This window comes from Capricornis sumatraensis, chromosome 2, assembly GCF_032405125.1.
Source record: "Capricornis sumatraensis isolate serow.1 chromosome 2, serow.2, whole genome shotgun sequence".
Classification (NCBI taxonomy): domain Eukaryota; kingdom Metazoa; phylum Chordata; class Mammalia; order Artiodactyla; family Bovidae; genus Capricornis; species Capricornis sumatraensis.
Genome location: NC_091070.1, coordinates 34,185,648 through 34,206,119, shown reverse-complemented (window position 1 = coordinate 34,206,119; position 20,472 = coordinate 34,185,648). Strand labels below are relative to the sequence as shown.

The window sequence follows — 20,472 nt, the reverse complement described above, 5'->3', positions numbered from 1 at the left end:
GACAGAAGATATAAACAGTTCATAGTAAAGAAAAAGAGATGACTTTTAAGCACTTTAAAACATTTTCAGCTTCAGTAATGATAATAGAAATGCTTAAAGGCCACTTTTCACATATCATACAATACAGACCATGACACTTAAACTCTCTGTATTGGTGAAGGTGGGGAAAATATGCTCCCAAATACATCTGATGAGAATTTAAATTGGTATAACTTCTAGGCAAAGTAGTTTGACAGTAACTGTCACTATTAAAAGTGCACATTTGATCCAGCGACTTTCTCTAGGAATTTATCTTTTAGATATATTTCCCTGTATGCAAATTGAATGCATGGATCTTCATTGCAACATTGCTTGCAAAATAGAAAAATGTTTAAATGAACTTTAAAAATTGATAAAGTGGGCTACATCTGCACATCAAAAAGAATGATGTAGCACTAATAGCCAGGTGATACAGATCATTGTACGAGTTGTATTGTTAGGTGAGAGAAGCAGGGTACAGAACACTGTGGACAGTGTGCTGTCATTTCTGACATCTATGCTGTGTTAGCATAGACATAGATTTTCCCTAGAAGGATACACAGGAAACTAGTACTAGAGGTGCTCTCTCTGGAGGGCTGTATCGGAAGGAGCATATTGTTCCCTGGTAACGTTTGGTACTCTGCATACATACTAGCTTTGGGACTTCCCAGGTAGCGCTAGTGGTAAAGAACCCAGCTGCCAATGCAGGAGCCGTAAGAGATGTGGGTTCGATCTCTGGGTTGGGAAGATCCGCTGGAGGAGAGCATGGCAACTCACTCCAGTATTCTTGCCTGGAGAATCCCATGGACAGAGGAGCCTGGTAGGCTATAGTCCGTGGGGTCACAAAGAGTCGAACACGACTGAAGCAGCTTAACACACACACACATATTAGGCAACGATATGTAACAAGATTCTTTGCCTTCCAAAACAATCAAGAATCTGGAGGACCCTATATAATTAAGTATTAAATGACCTGATAGAGATTATGAATGTTTTAGTCATAAAAATAGCTGACTAGAATAATAATTATTATTTATTGGGAACTGGATTCTGTGCCCTTTAAAAACATCATTCGAGGTTTTCCAACAACTCTTCAATGCAGATATGGTACTTTACAGGTTAAGAAATAGATTCAGAATATGGCCCAAGGACACAGATAACAGAGGCCCTTCTAAGAAATTCAGTTGATTGAGGCTTGAGGAGGAACATCCAAAGCATGTATGAATGGCTTGCGTGGGGGCAGGTATACATGTTAGATACATATATGTTTCCTTGTACTTCAGTCATTGTCTTACTCAAAGTTTTGTGTAATAGGATCACAACCTACATCATTCCAGCAGGCTGAACATCTTGAAAATACCAGCTGCCAAGACAAATGTTGTCTTTTGAGAGTAAATATTTTCATATTTCTACATAACTGTGATGTGGCCTTATTCAACTGGTTTTATTCCGTGAAGAAAATGAGATTCTTCAGCAGATGGACAAATTTTAAGGCCAAATTTTCAAGGCCAGGCCTTAGAAATAAAATCCCAAGTAAAATGAAGGAAAAAATTGAACTACCCCCCCAACTTTTCATTTTTTTTTAATGTCTTTTAAATGAGAGCTTTTGCTTTTTTCACTATAGATAATCAATAGAGTTTTGTATTTTATTTTGAGGCAAGGGTAAATTTTAGTCTTTTTATTCTTCAGTACTCAAGGGATCATTTTGATAACTGATAAACTGGCCTACATATTAAAATAATTTTATGGTAGGTCTTTGGATATCTTAGTATAAAATCAATTTATGTCATATTCAATTTATAGCACTGGGAAGTTTGCCTGCTTATGGCAACAAATTAGACCTTGCATTTACTGGTGGCTCCCTGTAACACATAGTTTATGGTAGATACCTGTATATCTTTGGAAACAAAAGATATACTTTGTTTTACCCAGTAAATGCACCATTTATGAAAAGTATATAAATGGAATTATTGAACAATGAATTTCACTTTTTCAGCCTAGTCGTTTTACAAGATACAGTTATTTATAATTCATATTTATTAGAGTTCATTCTTTCAATTAGCTTTGTCTCCTGTGACAGGTAGCTCTTATGTATGCAGATACTTAAATATTCAGATAAGTAAATTAGGTGTTGCAATAGACAAATTCACACCCATCTTTTAACGCATTGTCCATTGACTGACTAAATATGTCTCCATAAAGTTTACCATCTCCTGTTATGAGAGACCACGGTTAGATTTCTCTCTTCTTCTAGTTTTAAGGTGTACAACAAAGAGGTATCTCATTGGTGTTTTCATTTTCACTGAAATACATGGCATTTAAAATCCATTGCATCTTCATCTTTTCTTCCTATATCCCTTCTTACTCACATGTAACGTTCCAGAGAAAACAAACTGCTGTTCTGGTGAATGTATTTGTTAGAAGTCAGTTTCTCTGTCTCCTACCAGATGGGTGTGACCCCCACCCGCTCCATCCTTCTCCAGGGACCACAGTGGTCGTCACTACCTAGGTAGTCAGCAGCTCTGACATCTGCTGTGTGGGCCTTGAGATGGGGGAAGCTTCAGAGTTCTGCCTTGCGCTATCAGGACTGTACCCCTCCCTCGTCCTCTCCTGCTTTGTGGGCACTGCCATGCAGCCAGTGTGGGGTGATGTCTTTGAAAAGTCTGCCTTTTCAAAGTCACCATTAGAAACAGACCATCACTAATGGTGACTAGTGCACACCTGTGATTGGTAATGTAACCTGTTCATGTGTCTAGATGTGTGTCCTCTGTGGGAAAATGGCACATCGTCACTATTTTCCAAAAGACAGGAGAAAGAATAATGGAAACAGGGGACTGCACATGAGGATAGCCTAATAGGTTTATACAGGCTCGGATCTGAACCTGTCCCTCGTTCAGCACTTGGTGGTAAACCAGGAAGATATAAAAGTCACTAAAGCATCTTTGCTCTCAGATAGCTCTAACCTTCCTGGACCCAGGGCCAGCACTTGTAAGATGACAAATCTGAGGCACGGAGCATTTAAGTAACCTGCCTAGGGTCCCACAGCCGGTCATCAGTGAAGTAGGAAAGCCTCCTGATCTGTACTTTTAGCCATGCAGTATTCTGCCTGAATCGAAGACTGATTCAAAAAGACAGGAGTTCCTGCCCTCAAGGAGGTTTTCTTTCCATCAGTGTAAGCGGTGTACAAGTTCCTGGGAACAGATCGCTACAAGGCACATCAGCGTGTTCCTGCCCAGCTCTCCAACCACAGCCCTCAGTGGGTCATACTCTCTGAACTGTATCAGGTCATCTCCTGTGTTTGGTCCCGTGACCAAATCCAGCTTCAGTGTAATTAGGAGTGACTCCAAGTTAGAAACACGTTTCCGCTCAGACATCCTCTCTGGCATCTGTGTTTGCTGGATTGATTGACCGCGTCTGCCCCAGCCCTGTGCATGCACTAGGTTCTCTGCCAAGGTTTGTGGAATAGCTCAGTGAGCCAATCCCAGATGGGCGTGGGTGTGGCACACTGCCAAGTTCAACGCCATTGCCTCTAACAAATAGGCTTATCATTTTGATTGATTGATTTTATGAAACACTGTTGATTTTGATGAAATCCAAGCAGGCATTTTGTGACTTTCTAATTGTAGCTGTGGTTTGGGCACTCATTTGAAATATGGCTCCTTGAAAAGATAGAACATTTTAAAGAGTGTATTTATGCAGAAATAAATTATGAATTCCCTTTAGCCACCTCCTCTCTTTAGAAATAGTACTCATGCATATTTTATACATAAATTGACAAGGATGGCAGAGATCTCATCTTCCCCGCAGCAATCTGAACCAGACTGATTGACGATTTATTGCCTAATTATACTTGTCAGCTTGACATAAAAGTCATTAGTTCTGGAAAAACATGTTTTTCAAACCAGGATTATCTCTAATTAATACAGTCAATAGCTAACATATATTTAAAGCTAAGCTAAACAGAACAGTAGTCTCTAAAGCTTGTGTTATGGACCACAGGAAAGTGATGGCTCCGAGCACAGGTTTGTATTTGAGGAGAGACAGTGCCGTGCTGTACATGATTCCCTCTGCTTTGAATACAGTGCTGTGAATGCTGCTGACATTGACCCATTCTGTTGATAAATCATCAAGGTAATAGCAGATGACTTCTGTGAAATGGTGACAGTGGGTGAGTGACAAAAGTAGGATCTAGATCTGGGGCCCAGAGTGTGGCTTTTTCCTCAACATCCGAATCCACTGGCCACTGATCTCTGCAGTGTCCACAGATGGTCTTATTGTCCTTTCCTAAAGATTCCCTAGAGAAGGGAATGGCTACCCACGCCACTGTTCTTGCCTAGAAAATCCCATGGACAGAGGAGCCTGATGGGCTACGGTCCATGGGGTTGGGTTGCAAAGAGTCGGACATGACTAAGCGACTAACGCTCTCACTTTTCAAAGTACATGTAAACTTGGAAGCTCAGCAGGATAAACCAAGTAGTCATATTGAGACAGCCATCTGGCGTAAATATTCCCTTTTGCCCCATGTTCAGGCATGTGCTGGATTATCAGTGGATGTTGCAATGAGGCAAAGCAATGCCAGAGACCTATAGGGCAGCTACACTGTGCCCATATGTGCTGGTACCCTCTAGTACCCACCCCCCACCTATACTGCCCCAGCATCGCACAGTGGACACGATGCTCTGGGTAGTAAAGTCATTCATCAGTTATTTCCAATATGCTACAGAGCTCACAGCAGACTCATTCATCTGCTCATAAATGTGCGCTTTTCTGCTCTAAATATCAGAAGGTGTTTTTGAACAAAGAAGGTTACATTCATTGGCCCAGTTCAGTCCTACCCCATAACAGACTCCATTATTAAGTTTTTCCATGTCAATTAAAATGTTGTTTCTATAGCAGTCCACCCTATCACAGAAGGTTTGTGTTTATAACCAGAATGGCTGAGAAAGGTCAATGTAGTCATTTCCCATTTTATCAGCTCCTTTTTGCAATAATAGTTTTGCATAGTTATGTATTTGAATTGTACAATGGGCTGAAATATTAACGTACAAATTAGAATGAACAGTTAAAGTAGCTTAAAATAAACTTGCCTAAAACATGGCTGGGGAGCCTGTACTCAATCTACTGCGCCTTATTGAAGAGTGCCGAGTCGTGGACATCGTCCAGAAGGCTGTAGAGAACACAAGCTCTTGTTACGTTTCTTGGTGGGACCCAGAAGACCAACGGGTCTCTGGCTCCATGAGTAGACTGTTCAGGACATTTTTAGGCTTGTCCCCATCTGATGGGTTGTTAGAGCATCTCTAACTTCTTTGCGAGATGTTTCTCTAGAAACTGAAAGACAGGGTGTGGTGAACAGCATCACAGAATGTCACCAAGTTCAGACACATGGTGCAGACCTCTTCAGAGCAGCTGTATGAAAACTTGAGATTTATCTGGAAAAGGTTCCTTTAATGCCTAAGCCATACCTGGTGTCTGGTCCTCTACTTTGGCAGGCAAAAACAACACTAATTCTATCTATTCACAAGAAGAGAAACTATAGAGGCTGCTGCTGCTTTCAAAAACACACTCATTGGATTTAGTCTGATGCTATGTGGCAAAAGAGCAGTAATCAGTTCTGTAGTAGTCGGCATCCTGGACGTCTCGACAAGGGGGATTGTCGAACCCTTGGGTCGTTTGGTTCTGAGATACAGCAATAGAAGTATGCTGTGGATTTGAAGAAAGAGAATTTCATTTCACTGGAAACCCAGATTCACACACACACATACACACAAATCACATCACATCCCCTTGAATAAGGCTGACTCTGGTTGAGTAAAACATGCCCCATTGTGTACATAACACGTGTGATTTGCCAGAGTTGGACATCATAACTTCCACAGTGACACCCGCAGACATCTGGGTGATGGTGTTGTGTGCAGTGTGACTCTCACTTTCTTTTAACCCGATAACTGAAGATTATCACAGTAAAAATATATATTTGTTATAGCCACAAACAACCTCTTAATATGCATTCAGGAGCCTTTGAAGGTGCCATCAGAAACACAACCCCTGTTCTCTGTAGAGGCACTGTGCTTATCTATACCTGCCCCATGCCCTGGGACACACAAATCACCTTGTTGCCTTATGTGATAAGTCACATAAGACAGAAAAGATGCTCTTGTCCCAGTAGGCCATGAAAACGGATTGGCTCAGCTGTCATTAGTTGTATAGCTAACTACTGCAACACTTGGTGGCTTAGCGAAAACCATTTGATTTTGTTCCTAATTTTGTGGGTCAGGAATTTAGGAAGGGCTCCTGTGAGCAGTGTCTGATCGAGGCAAGTGCTGGGATAACTGGTACTGGAGGGTCCATTTCTAGGGTGGTTCCTTCACTCACATGTCTGGGTCTTGCTTCTCCATGGCCTCTCTCCCATCATATGGCATTTCAGTCTCCAGGACTCTCCTCGTAGCTTGGACTTCCTCTAGTGTGGTGGCCTCCGGGGAGTTAGGTGCCTTCCATGGTGGCTTAGAATGGCAAGAGCAAGTGTTAGAAGGCAGCAGGGGGAAGCTACAAGCCTCCAAGTGTCATCTGTCATTTCTGCTGCATTACATTGGTCAAGTAAGTTACTATGGGCAGCCCAGATTCAAGGGAAAATGGATTAGATTATACCACCAATCTCCAAAGCAGAAAGTTATGGGCTATAAAGGAGCTGGTTGTAAACTCCTTTGGGGAATAAATCAGTTTTGTAATTACTGGTTGCCCAACAGCTACTTTGTATCTGAGGAGAAAAAGTGAAATGTTGCAGATTGTTCTGCTTTGTATTTGATCTGTGCCTTCATGCAGTAAAATCAGTGAGCTTGCCTTTGACTCACGGTTAAATTTTAAGTATGAGGGTAATTTGTTATTGTTTAGTCGCTAAGTCGTGTCTGACTCTTTGTGACCCTGAGGACTGTAGCCTGCCAGGCTCCTCTGTCCATGGGATTTCCCAGGCAAGAACACTGAAGTGGGTTGCCATTTCCTTCTCCAGTGACAGTAATAATATGGACAACAGTGGCAAGAGAGGGCTGAGAGATGACATAAAAGACTTTTATTTTTTTAATATTTATTGGTTGCATCGAGTCTTAGGTGCAACGCACAGGATCTTTCATTGTGGTACAGGGACTCTTGTGGCACGTGGGCTTAGTTGTTCCACAGCACATGGGATCTTAGTTCCCCAGCCAGAGATCGAAACTGCATTTTCTTAACCACTGAACCACTAGGGAAGTCCCAACATGAAGGTTTTAAGCATGACTGGTTGGAATATGGTTACTCTATTGACTGAATTAGGAAACCCAGGAGGAGACAAAGTTTGGGCTAAACAATATAATGATGCTTTACACTACAAGTAACAAAATACCCAACCGAAAGCACCCTAAAGCCCTTCATTTTTCTCACAGCAGTAGTCTGGGGCAGATACGTTTCAGATTTGGCTCAGCTCAAAGATGTCAAGGTTCAGCTTGCTTCCGTGAGTCTTTTGGACTTCCTTTCATGTTGAGTGATGGCCATCTCAGCTCCAGCCATCCCTTAATCATTGTTCATTTCTTGTATTATCAGAAAAAGGAAAGAATTCTCTCTTGATGTCTCCCAACCCAGGAACTCCACACCAGATTTCTCGCAAGTCCCATTGATCAGGATTGGGTCACCTTTCCATGTGCTAGCTTTAGAGGAGACTGGAAGAGCTGGTCTTTTCATTTTCAGGCTTTTTTGTAAGCAGCCAGCTCAGCTAGCAGGGTGAAATGCATTAGGTAGGTAACCAACAATGTCTGCCTCCATGATGAATATCATTTTCTCTCCCTACAGAGTTGATAAAGTCTCACTTAGAAGCTTTATAAGGCTTGAATTAAATGGGCTAAATTGTAACGCTAATAAATTAGTATTTTCTAGAAACCAGTTAGTTTCTCTTTGGGCTTTCTCCCTTTTACTTTGTGATTGAACACCAGTCCCACTGCTGCTTATTAAAGATTAGATTATTTCCCTTATACTTTAAAAAATTGAAAGCTTTTTAGCTTTCATGAATACATGAATCCATCTCATCAGGCATCTTGTAGAACTGCCTTTCTGATATTATTACATATTACATATCTTTATTCAGTTCAGTTTAGTCACTCAGTTGTGTCCGACTCTTCGTGACCCCACGGACTGCAACACGCCAGGCCTCCTTGTCCATCACCAACTCCTGGAGTCTACTCAAACTCATCTCCATTGAGTCGGTGATACCATGCAGCCATCTCATCCTCTGTCATCCCTTTCTCCTCCTGTCCTCAATCCTTCCCAGCATCAGGGTCTTTTCCAATGAGTCAGCTCTTCGCATCAGGTGGTCAAAGTATTGGAGTTTCAGTTTTAACATCAGTCCTTCCAGTGAACACCCAGGACTGATCTCCTTTAGGATGGACTGGTTGGATCTCCTTGCAGTCCACGGACTCTCAAGAGTCTTCTCCAACACCACTTATCTTTATAAGTGCCTTATAAAGGCTTGTATATGGGGCTTCCCTGGTAGCTCAGTCAGTAAAGAAACTGCCTGCAGTGCAGGAGACTTGGGTTCAATCCCCAGGTCAGGAAGATCCCCGGGAGAAGGAAATGGCAACCCACTCCAGTATTCTTGCCTGGAGAACCCCATGGACGGAGGAGCCTGGCGGGCTACAGTCTGTGGGGTTGCAAGAGTCAGACATGACATAGTGACTAAACCACCATATATGTGTATAGGGGCTTATAAGAGGAAGACAGTCCTGTAGACATTGTGAACCTTGGTGTTTTGTTTTGTTTTGTTTTGTTTTGTTAACTTTTTTGTAAAGTCTGGAGGCTTGGAGGACTCTGTCATTTAGTTGGGGTTGAACTGGGAAAACCAATCCACTGCCTGGATGTCAGTGGATAACTCAGCTGAGCCAAGCCTGTGACACTAGTAGAGCAAACCCAAGAAGTAAAGGTCTTCAGCTGGGAGGAAAGAGTTCTGACTCAGGAAGGGCCATGGTTTGGGCATCTGAGCAGTGTATAGCTTCCTAAGCTGGATAAAGTTGGAATCCTTTATTCTCTGGATCTGTAATTGTCTAATCTTTAATTGTCAAATTGTGATATTTTTTAACCTGAAAAAATTCTCACATAATAAATTTGATCTAAGAGTGTTAGTGTTAGTACCTTTGCTGAAAACTGAAGTCGCTCAGTAGTGTCCGACTCTTTGCGATCCCATGGACTGTAGCCTACCAGGCTCCTCAGTCCATGGAAGTTTCCAGGCAAGAGTACTGGAGTGGGCTGTCATTTCCTTCTCCAGGGGATCTTCCCAACCCAGGGATCGAACCCAGGTCTCCTGCACTGCAGGCAGACACTTTACCGTAGTGAAAGGTAAAGGAGAGGTGGAGAAGACCCGAGGAAAGACACTGCAAGTGCCATCTTGAATCTGTAGCAGTTCATTCACTCATCTGACCTTCCTTGAATGCCTCCCATGCTCACGGTGCTGGGGGTGGAGACCACAGGCCACCAGACCTGTCTTTGAGGCACTGATAGTAACCTGACACAGTGTCAGCCACCTTGCTTCCCCATCACAATAGAAAAGTGAATATGGCAGATCAGTATTGTCTGCCAGGCGGGTTGGTTAGGCTGGTTCCCCTTACCATTTTAAAGATCTTGGTCTCTGTATTTGAATGAGTGTAGTGAAATCACTTTATATTACAGTAACTGTGTTTGTACTGAATTCTGTTGAATGCCAAGAGAAGGCCAGCCTTACCTACTCTCCTTTCTGATATTTCAAAAATAGATCTCAAAGCAATTCGGTGTCTTGGGGAAATGTTTATTTCCAAATTACCTAAAATGATTGATTCAAGTCAGTGAATCTGTAACTTTCTAGAAACTGTCTTTCTGAGAGCCATATCTTAAAATTACTGCTGAGAAAATGATACTTTTCTAACCCCAGAAAAGTTTAATGCCTCATATGCAGAGAGAAAGCAAAAACTAATGCCAGGTTTATTAAACTCCGCTCTTGCCTTCCCTTAAACCCCCAAGTCTGGCCCAACTCTAGAGTTAAATGCACAGACCAAATCATGTGAGCCCTGATTCATGGCATCAAAGGCAAGTGGACACTCTCCATTATTTCTGGGGGGCCCACTGGTGGCCAGAGGTGGCCTGGGTTTTGACTGCCCCCTTTTGCTCCAAACCTCAGTCCTGGCTTAAATCTCCAACTTATTTCTCCAGGACTTAAGTCCTGGCTAACTTATCTCCATGCTTCTCCCCACTATAGGTGCAGCCTATTGGGTGGGGCTCTTTGCAGGAAAGGCCTCCCCTCCCCACTTATCACTCACAGAAGGAGACCCCTGCCAGACAGGAAATGATTTAGGTAGGTCACAGGGATCTGAAGTTCCTCAGCCATCTCCTCCACAGTGGGGAGTTCATCACCTTCTGGGACTTGTTCTCCTTGTAGGATCCCTTTTCCCACTTCTCCATCTTCCCTAAATCCAGAGACGCCCAAAATGGAGCTCTTGTTTAAAACTTTCTTAATTAAATAGTCTCAGAAAATGTGTTTTCCTATGCTCAAAGCATTCCCCTTTCCTAAGACTGGTGATCCACATTGATAGCCACATTTGGGAAACTGGAGGAAGTCTGAAATTGTAGTTTGTCTTTAAATGGACTCATCATTCAAGGTGTCCTGAATCAGCATTTAAAGCCTCAGGGTCTCCTCGGGCAGGGGCTGGTCCAGATCTTTGGTTCCCCTGGTTTTGGTCTGTTTCCAGGAGTGGCACTGGGCTCAAGCTCCCTATAAATAGCCTTATTCTCTCTTATGATAGTCTGGGTCGCAAGAGTAATTTTAGAATAAAACACTCTAGAAGAACTGGGCCCAGAAGCAACTTAGGGCCTATAAAATGCCTATTTTCAGGACTTCCCAGAGTAGCCCAGAAGCTGCACTAAGTCATGGGGTGAGCACAGCAGGTCTTCCTGGGCATTGATTTCCCAGCAAACTTGTAAGAAATGTTTAAATGTTAAAACTACAGCATGTTAAGGAATAGAATACAAACTTCAGACTGATTTCAAGGTAAGATGTTTCAAGCATGAGAAGCTTCACTTCCAGGCTACTCGTACAAAAACGTCCAACTTTTTAAAAGGCGTTCTGTTCTGGCATTTGTAAACTCCTTCTTTTGCAGATAATTTGAAAACTAGTTATTTTGTGTAGCATATGTGCCAAAAAAGTTGAGTTGATGTACTTATAAATGGAAAACTTAAATGTAATAGATACTTTTTAAGGAATCCTAAAATAAGTTATAATAAGTGTATAAATAATCACTCCCTGGTTATCAGTGTTGTAACTCTGAGCTTAGTTAAAATATTTTAAGTGGGTTTTTTCAATTAACTATAAACATCCATTTATCTTAATTGGAAATAGTTCTTTATTAATTTGATTTTGAAAAAATGTCACATATCAATAAACCACTGATTTCATGTGACTTTGAGCAATGAAAATTTAAGATTTATTACTGGAGTTGAGTAATCTAAAAAGTATTTTTTTAGATCCCTAATAATATTAAATGTATAAATTATTATTTCTAATACTTGAATTATCTTCATGACGCATGTACAACAAAACATCAATTCAATGATGACGTTCTTGAGGGCAGCTGATTAAATAACCATGAGGTTAACCAGGCTAACTTCAAAGCTGATTTGTAATCTTATACTATTTATTACTATAAGCAATTGTATTAGTTAAATGTAAATGTTCAGAGTATATTTTCATTAATGTGCTCTATATATGTCTAGCTACTTCCAAATGTTTAGTCTTTCTTGGCCTTCATACAGTGATCATTCAGTTAATGTTTACTAGATGGGCTTATTAAAGTTTTATTTATTATATTTAATGTAAAACATTAGAAATGAATATAAATTAGGTTAAAGTGGAATGGACAGTGTAATTGAAATAATCTGGAGTAGAATTTAAATAAACTTCTTTTGTTAATTTGGAAATTTAAAACTATGTGACCGCAACTTAAGATATAGTAAAATATATCATTATGGAGGAAAAAAGAACAATATTGTATTATTGGTTTCTAGATTCACTAAACCAAAGACTATTATGTTTAGTCTAGTCTGAAAATAGAGGTGATGAAACTTAAAAAACGTAGCTAAGTTAGTTTCATATATTAACTCAAAAACTATCTGGATTAAGCAACTGCTTATACAAGATTTAAGTAAGATGTAGATCGGAGTATAATTATCATTGGCTAAAATAGTACATTATTATATGGAAGTTTTAATAGAATATTTACTTTTTTCCAGCAATTGTTTTACTCTCATTATAATCCCTATCATGTAGGAAAAATACCATTACAAAATGTTATTGAGTTACCTGTTTCATTGTGAAATTAAGAAATTTTAAATCACGTTAGTCTGAAAAATTCTATTACTGAGTTAAGGTGACATGGAGAAAGTGTATGTTTTTCTAGGGCTGTGATTAAATCAGGGCTTGGAAACTAGTAAATTTACTTTGATTTGACTTAAGTAAAATATTGTTCCTGTTAGGGATGAATATTTGGTAAATCCAGTCTTGTTAATGTGGACTCTTCTGTAATTTAGGGCATAGCAGGATCAGGCTCTGGTCTTTAGGAAACCACTAGCTTGTGCTGGGTTTTGCTGATAGAGTGATGTCTCTTAACTCTAAGCAGAATTGTGATAAGTTGTTGAAATTTTAATGCATTTTTATATATTTTTCTTTCACTATCAGGCTATCAGCTGCAAAGGTCAACACAGTATATCGTACACCCTGTCAAGAAATCAGACTGTGGTGGTTGAGTACACACATGATAAAGATACGGATATGTTTCAGGTAACATCTTTCTTTTTTCATGGAAATTTTTACCACATTTTTCCTTCGATCCTTCATTTTGAAACATAGTCAGAACTCCTGGCACAGTAGTGTTTGGTGATGTCCAAGGGGAAAAGGTGAAGATAATATTAAAATTATTCCTGTTTGGTTTTCAAAAGACTAAGAAAACAGTTCTAAAATTGCAAAAAGAAATTATAAAGACTACATTCTCAGATCTCAGTGCGATAAAGAGAGACTCTAAAAACAAGAACAGACTTTTAGAACCAGCTGTATTGAATTATAGCCAATTAACAATGTTGTGATAGCTTCATGTGGACAGCAAAGGGACTCATTCATACATATACGTATACATATACATATACATGGGCTTCCCTGGTGGCTCAGATGGTAAAGAATCCACCTGCAATGCAGGAAACCTGGGTTTGATTCCTGGGTTGGGAAGATCCCCTGGAGGAGGGCATGGCAACCCACTCCAGTATTCTTTCCTGGAGAATCCCCATGGACAGAGGAGCCTGGCAGGCTACAGTCCATGGGGTTGCAAAGAGTCAGACACAGTTGAGCAACTAAGCACATTTGTATATATATACATCTTTTCTCCCCCAAATTCCCCTCCCATCCAGGCTGCCTCATAACATTGAAGACAGTTCCCTGTGCTATACAGTGGGTCCTTGTTGGTTATCCATTTTAAATAGAGCAGTGTGTACATGTTGATCCCAAACTCTGTTAACTATCCATTCCCCTCCCATCCTTCCCCCTAAGTAACCATAAGTTTGTTCTTTAAGTCTTATTTGTAAACAAGTTCATTTGTATCATTTTTTTTTAGATTCCACATATAACCAATATCATATGGTATTTTTATTTCTCTGCCTGGCTTACTTCACTCAGTATGACAATCTCTAGGTCCGTCCATGTTGCTGCAAATGGCATTATTTCATTCTTCTTAATGGCTGAGCAATATTCCATTGTATATATGTACTACATCTTCTTTATCCAATTCTTTGTTGCTAGACATTTAATTTCCTTCCATATCTGTTGTAATCAGTGCTGCAGTGAACATTGGGGTGCATGTATCCTTTCAGACCACGTTTTCCTCTGGATATACACCCAGGAGTGGGACTGCAGGGTCATATAGTAGCTCTGTTTTTAGTCTTTTAAGGAACTCCCATACTCTTCTCCATAGTGGCTATACAATTTGCATTCCCACCAACAATATTGGAGGTTTCCCTCTTCTCCTTGCCCTCTCCAGCATTTATTGTTCATGGATTTTTTGATGATAGCTATTTTGACTGGCGTGAGATATCTCAGGGTAGATAAATGATTTATATTTACCTAAAAATTAGCAATGTTGAACATCTTTTCATGTGCCTCTTGGCCATCTGTATGACTTATTTGGAGACATGTCTATTTAGGTCCTCTGCCTGCTTTTTGAGTGGATTGTTCATTGATTCCTACTAAAGCACATCATTGCTTTGTCACCAAAAGAGCAAATGTCAGCATCTTCATATTATTATAAAACCAATTTTGGCTTCAAGGACCTGGGCCATGGAAAAGGTCTTGAAGACCGTCAGAGGTTCATGGACCAACTGGGTTGGTCCAACTGAAAAATACCAAATTTTACTATACTACCCTTTTAATTTTATAACTGAGAAATTTGTGTCTTTGAAAAGAAAGAACTTAACCTTAATTGGGCAAAAATGGCATTGGTGGCAGAACCCAGATTTAAGTCTCCTCAGTTCTCCAGTCTCTACATAATACCTACTCAACCGCTTTAAATAAGGCATGGTAATTCAGCCAAAAATTATAGATTTATTAAGAGAACATAACTCATTTCTTTTTACTGAAATAATCTCATACCTTTTGCAGACTAACTGGACATACTAGAGATTAATGTCAGATTAACCTGAGTAGAATTAAGCAGCTCTTAGAAGGCCCTAAAAAAATCAAGCTTGTTTTTAATTTTTTCCCCCTTTTAACAAGTTTATGTGTCTAAATTCTACCATTGAAAGAAATCACTGAGCAAAAGCACTGCAGCATTCATACTTCTCAAGTATGGACCTTGTTGCTGAGGGCTGTTGATTTTAGCCACTACCCACTGAAATGATTTGTAGGTTAACTGAGCATTTAAAAGCAGAACATCAGAATGAATCAAGAAAGGGCCTTTTGCTTCATTTCCAATAGTGGAATCAGATAATAGGCTCAGAAGTCAGAAATATTATTGTCTGAAAAAGTCAAACCTAGATCTAAATTTAAGAAATTAGTTAAGACTGATAAAATATGTTAATATAGTCAGAATAAGACCTTAGTCATTATTTTCTAGAATAAGGGTAAGTAAAGGGAACAAGAAATGAGCATAGGTATTGAGAAAGTAGAATATAAAGAATACAGTTTAGAAAAGGAATCAAAGGCAGTGATGAAGTGTCTTACAGAACCCCTGAAAGGGAAAGCAGTGATGCCATATTCATTCTGATCCTGGCGATAAGGAAACTGACCAGGTCCTGAAACCAGTGTTAACAGTCATTTCCCCCTCTGGTTTCTAAGTTTCATATGCTTCACACCTAAGTGCTGCAAGGCTTGTGTTCTGATGGGGTTTTTGGTTTTTTAGTTGGTTTATAGTAGTTCTAGATGGTCACATTTCATTAGCATCTATGTAGTTGAAAAAAATGTTGGACTGTTTCAAAATTATCTCCTAAAACGTTGTACATGTGTGTGCATGTTTGTGTATGTGGCTCACCAGGTTCAAGCTCACTGTCATAACCTTCCATTGATGAGTTTTATTTCTTGAGCACCTACTATGTGTCAGCTCCTCATCTAGTCACTGGAGGTAGACAGCTAAGGCTCCCCTCTCCTGGAACCTACATTCTGGAGTAGAAAAACAGACACAGAGAAGCAAGCACTATAGCAGTGCCAAGGCCCCACAGCAGAGTGGAGGAGGAAGAAAGTGGTGTGAGATGAACTCAGAGAGGTAGGCAGAGGCCAAGAGGGTAAGGGGCTTTTAGGCCAAGTAAAGAGTTTGGGTTTTATTCTAGAAGTTTTGGGGAAACTGTTGGAGGATTTTTTTAACAAGGAAGAGATAAAATTCTACTTCCACTTGGTTAAGATATCTCCAAGGACTGTCCAGAGAAGCATGTAGGAGGCAAGTGTGAAAACAGGGAGAAAGATTGGAGGCTGAGGTGATGCAAACCAACAACGAGCTGATGGCAGCTAGAGCTAGGGTGGGGAAATGTGGGAGGACTGATGATGTGTTTGGAGGAAGAGTTGATAGAATTTACACAAGGTTTAACGTGAGTGTGGAGAAATTGAAGAATCAAGGGTGGCTCGTGGGTATTGATTTTTAGATTGAGCAAACTAGGTGCCAGTCACTGACATGGGGAACAAGTTTTTCAGGAAGTATCACCAGTAGAATGAATCAGAGAAATGGAGCTCTAGTTTGAGAATTGCTTTCCAACAAAGGAAAGCATTTTAAAAGATGAGAGACTAGGGCTTGAAGAGGATCCAGGTTCTGCTGGAAACATGTCATATTTGAGATGCTTATTAGACATCCACATGGAGATCATTTGTGCTAGTCTGAAGCAAAGAGAGATACCAGGACTTTGGGGCTAGTAAATGGAATTTGATGAGATAACCTGGGGAGAGAACAGAAAGAGAAAGGGACTGTTTACCAGCTAGCCTGGAAGGGTTTCATCAACTTAATACTAGGTACAGATGTACCAGGACATGCTGAGTGTAAGTCCTGGAAACGTCAGTAAGCAGGGTTTCAGTGGAGCCAGGCCTGCTGAGAGCGTGATGATGGAGAGGCTCAGGAGTGGGTTACAGGATGAGGAAGGAAACAGAGGTAGTAACTAGTGACAAGTTTTTCAGGAAGTATTACCAGTAGAATGAATCAGAGAAATGGAGCTCTAGTTTGAGAATTGCTTTCCGACAAAGGAAAGCATTCTTAAAGATGAGAGACTAGTCTAGAACAGTGATATTCAGGCTGCTTAGCCAAGCAGCAAAACGTCCAGGATGAGGGGAGTGAGGAAGTTGGGAAGGAATGCATTTGGAAACTTGTAGAGCGGTTTGACATTCCTGAAACATCGAAGCGGATGATCATTTTTCTAATACTGATTTTTGTTATCTTTTGAAAAGACATTAAGCGACAGCTTGAAATTTTAAAAGCAAACCAAAAAAACTAGTCCTTTGCCTCACAGTCCCTATAATTTGAGAAGCTCCAGAATGTTTGACGGCTGACTGGATAGGAGCAGCAATAGCTCATCCTAGGAATAGAAGGGAAGTGACAAAATAAGGTTAACAGATGCAGGGGCACAGGTAGGACTGATTTGTTTAGAGAAGATGAAGGAGGCCCTTTCAGGTGTTTCTATACCATTTTACCCATACTGACTTTGACAACCAGGCAAACAAACATTTCTCATATGCAGACACGATTGAAAGTGCCATATGATTCTGTGTGTGTCTGGCAGTCAGCAGCAGGGAGAAAAATTCTCCCTGTGCCTACTATATGAATATCAGATGGAATTCAAATACATCATGGCTGGTCCACATGACTAACCTTAAAATAATGTAGAATTGATCCAACAGTCAGAGAAAGGACAGGCTCCAAGTCTTCCACATTGGGTGAGTTTTCATTAGGAAAGTGGCCTCGTCCCCCCACCTCTGGCAACATGAGGTTTGTGTCCTAAAGTATAGAAATATACTAACACTCTACAAGTTAGATTTAAGTGGAAGGAAACTGATAAACAAATATTAAATGACCACTTGAGTAAGTATCCTGACTTGAAATAATTGATCCTAGCAGTATGTTCCAGTTGGAATAAAATGTCATGTTTTACAGGCAATTTCAGTTAATTCATCAAGACATTAATTTAATACATGGGGGGTGGCCTTTCTTGAAGAGAGTAATCTCTGTAGACAAGGAACAGTTGTGTGACATTCTGCTGGAGTGTGGTTTTAGCTTTGAGCTTTTAACAGAGCGTGAGAAATCTTTGCCCTCTTCCACGGAGGTGACAGAAATTAGGTCATGGCCTGTATCTTTGTGAGAGCTCAGGGGTTTGTGTGATGGCAATTTTAGAACTTTTCACATTTTACTCCTGAGCTTCAGTGGAATAGAGGTTCAGGACCGATTTGTTCCTGAGTTTGGCATAGTCTCCTGTGTACTTTCCCTATATTTGTTAAATATTTTGCAGTGTATCTGTTACTTTTCTAATTAAAAAAACTAAAGTGAAATTAAACAGCAAGACAAATGTTGTATAATATCACTTATATGTAAAATACAAAAAAAATTCAAAATTATAAAAACGGAAATTAGAATGGTAGTTACAGGGGGTGCAGAATTGGGAGATGCTGGTCAAATACTGCAGGCTTCCAGCTGTGAGATGGGTAAGTTCTGGGTATATAATATACAGCATGGTAATCATAGTTAATAATACTGTATTATATACTTGAAAGTAGCTAAGGAGGGTAGTTTAAAAAAAAAAAAAAAAGCCTGAAAAAGATCAGAGCAGTCTTGAATCAGTAGAGCTTCTGAGTTACACATCCAGCTTTTCAGTGAACCTAGCAGAGGGAAGATTCTGCAGCTTTAGAAAGATGAATCGTAACACTTATAACCTAAATTTTATGTTGTACTTTGTAAAAAGGTGTATGTTTTCTCAACCTGAAATCCATATGTTTAGGATACATGCATCTATTTAAGTTTCAGTGAACCTGGTGGTTTAGTTTATTCCAGGAACATTTTAATAGGACAAGAAATTAAGCATGTTTAAAAAAATAATAAGAGAAAATAGATGTCTGTTGCCTCTTCTTCACAATGCTTATGCTTTAGGTAGAATTTTGAGATCAGGATAAAGATACCTAGGAAATTGAATTTGGGGGCCTTATATACATATGTACCTTGGAGCTCTGTGTGTTCCTTCCACTGACAGCTTCAGAATCAGAGTCACTGCTGTTAGGAGAGAACATTAATATCATGTTTAACAAGATATTGTTTACATATAAATTATTTTAAGACATATCTTTGGCATATATAACATTTATTACTGTTTCCTAGTTAGAGAGTCATAGAACATCATTACACAAACAATTTAGTATTTTGTCATGAGGACTTCCTTACCTGTAACAAATATTTCCCAGGACACAGCAGTACCTGTCTTATTTGGATTTAGTGAATATGAAAAAGCTTTGTTGGAACTCTTAAGATCATGCTAATGAAATATATTCTTTCTGGCAGCATTTAAACTTACCAAGGAAGTAAGCCAATAAAATATTATTGTCAGCTTTTTACACTTTGCCAGGATAATTCTTTAAAAATTCAAAATTGAACTGTTATGACCGGCATTTTTAAACCTCTCATATGACTATCTCAAGCTTTGGGCTGACTTGTATAGCGTTTCATACCATTCTCACTCACACTGAGGAAGGGAAATAGGCGCTGGGTCTCTTAAGTCTGGGGTAGGGCTCTGTACTGTGCCATGAGTCACAGGTGGATTCACTTAGCGTAAAAAACCAGGCCCTGGAGTCTGAAGCCTGGCAAGAATAGGGGAAATAGGGCTTTAGTTTCCTGGCTGCCTTTAAAATCTTGGTTTTTTGTTTTTTGTTTTTTGTTTTTCACTTGGAAATACAAGAGGGGGAAAAAGGAATGATTTTCTATGACAGTAATAAATTATGTTTCTTCCTGATCATACACCTGTTTGGGGTGAGATGTATTTTCTTCCAGAATAGAAAATGGAGCTTTTTTCTTAACATTTAAAATCTGGTGGTTGGTTACCATAACATCTCCCTTAAACAAGAGAAGGAACAGACTTGAGATTTTTTATTCTAACCTTCCTAGTAGAGATAATGAATATTAAAGGATCCTGAACACTTATTTCATGTAATGAATATGGTGACATTTTTGGATATGAGTGGATCATGAGTATAATTTGATTTATTTAGGTGGGCAGATCAACAGAAAGCCCTATCGACTTCGTCGTTACAGACACAATTTCTGGCAGTCAGAACAATGATGAAGCGCAGATTACACAGAGCACCATATCTAGGTTTGCCTGCAGGATAGTCTGTGACAGGAACGAACCTTACACAGCACGAATATTTGCAGCTGGATTCGACTCTTCCAAAAACATATTTCTTGGAGTAAGTACTATTAATCAGTACATTGTTTCTAGAAAAACACCCATTATCATCACATATGTAACATTTAATTGTGGCCAGAATATTTGCCTTACAAAATGCTTCTGGTTTTAGATTTTGAAATTTTCGTTTTCGTGAAAAACTTACTAAAAATCTGAAAATATGGCAAATATAACAAGTAATGACCATTAACTATGAAATGTAGAGTGACTTCTTAAAAGTATGTATATTACCACATATAATGTATTTATGGTAGATTTAAGGGGATTTATTTCAGCAAGAAAAACAAATGATCAGATCTAGATAATTGGGGTTCAAAAAAAATGTTGTTCATTTATTCATTCAAAAATTTGTTAGTGTTTACTTTGTTCCGTATTGGGAGTTACAGACGTGATATCACAAAGAACAAAACTAAAACAGGACTAAAAATCTCTCTCCTCGTAGACTGTCCATGTAAATAAAAAACCCACAGTTGTAGTGAATATCTAGTTTTAATATAGTCCCTTTTTGAATCAAGG

At 39.6% G+C, this 20,472-nt stretch overlaps 1 protein-coding gene across 1 annotated transcript in view; it reads left to right on the top strand.

Annotated features, from left to right (window-relative positions):
- Positions 1-20,472, top strand: part of PELI2 (pellino E3 ubiquitin protein ligase family member 2) — a 183,790-nt gene that overhangs the window by 149,973 nt on the left and 13,345 nt on the right. The window contains exons 3-4 of the mRNA XM_068966223.1: positions 12,734-12,835; positions 19,760-19,957. Coding sequence (XP_068822324.1) covers positions 12,734-12,835; positions 19,760-19,957 — 300 coding nt within the window. The remainder of the gene's footprint in view (positions 1-12,733; positions 12,836-19,759; positions 19,958-20,472) is intronic.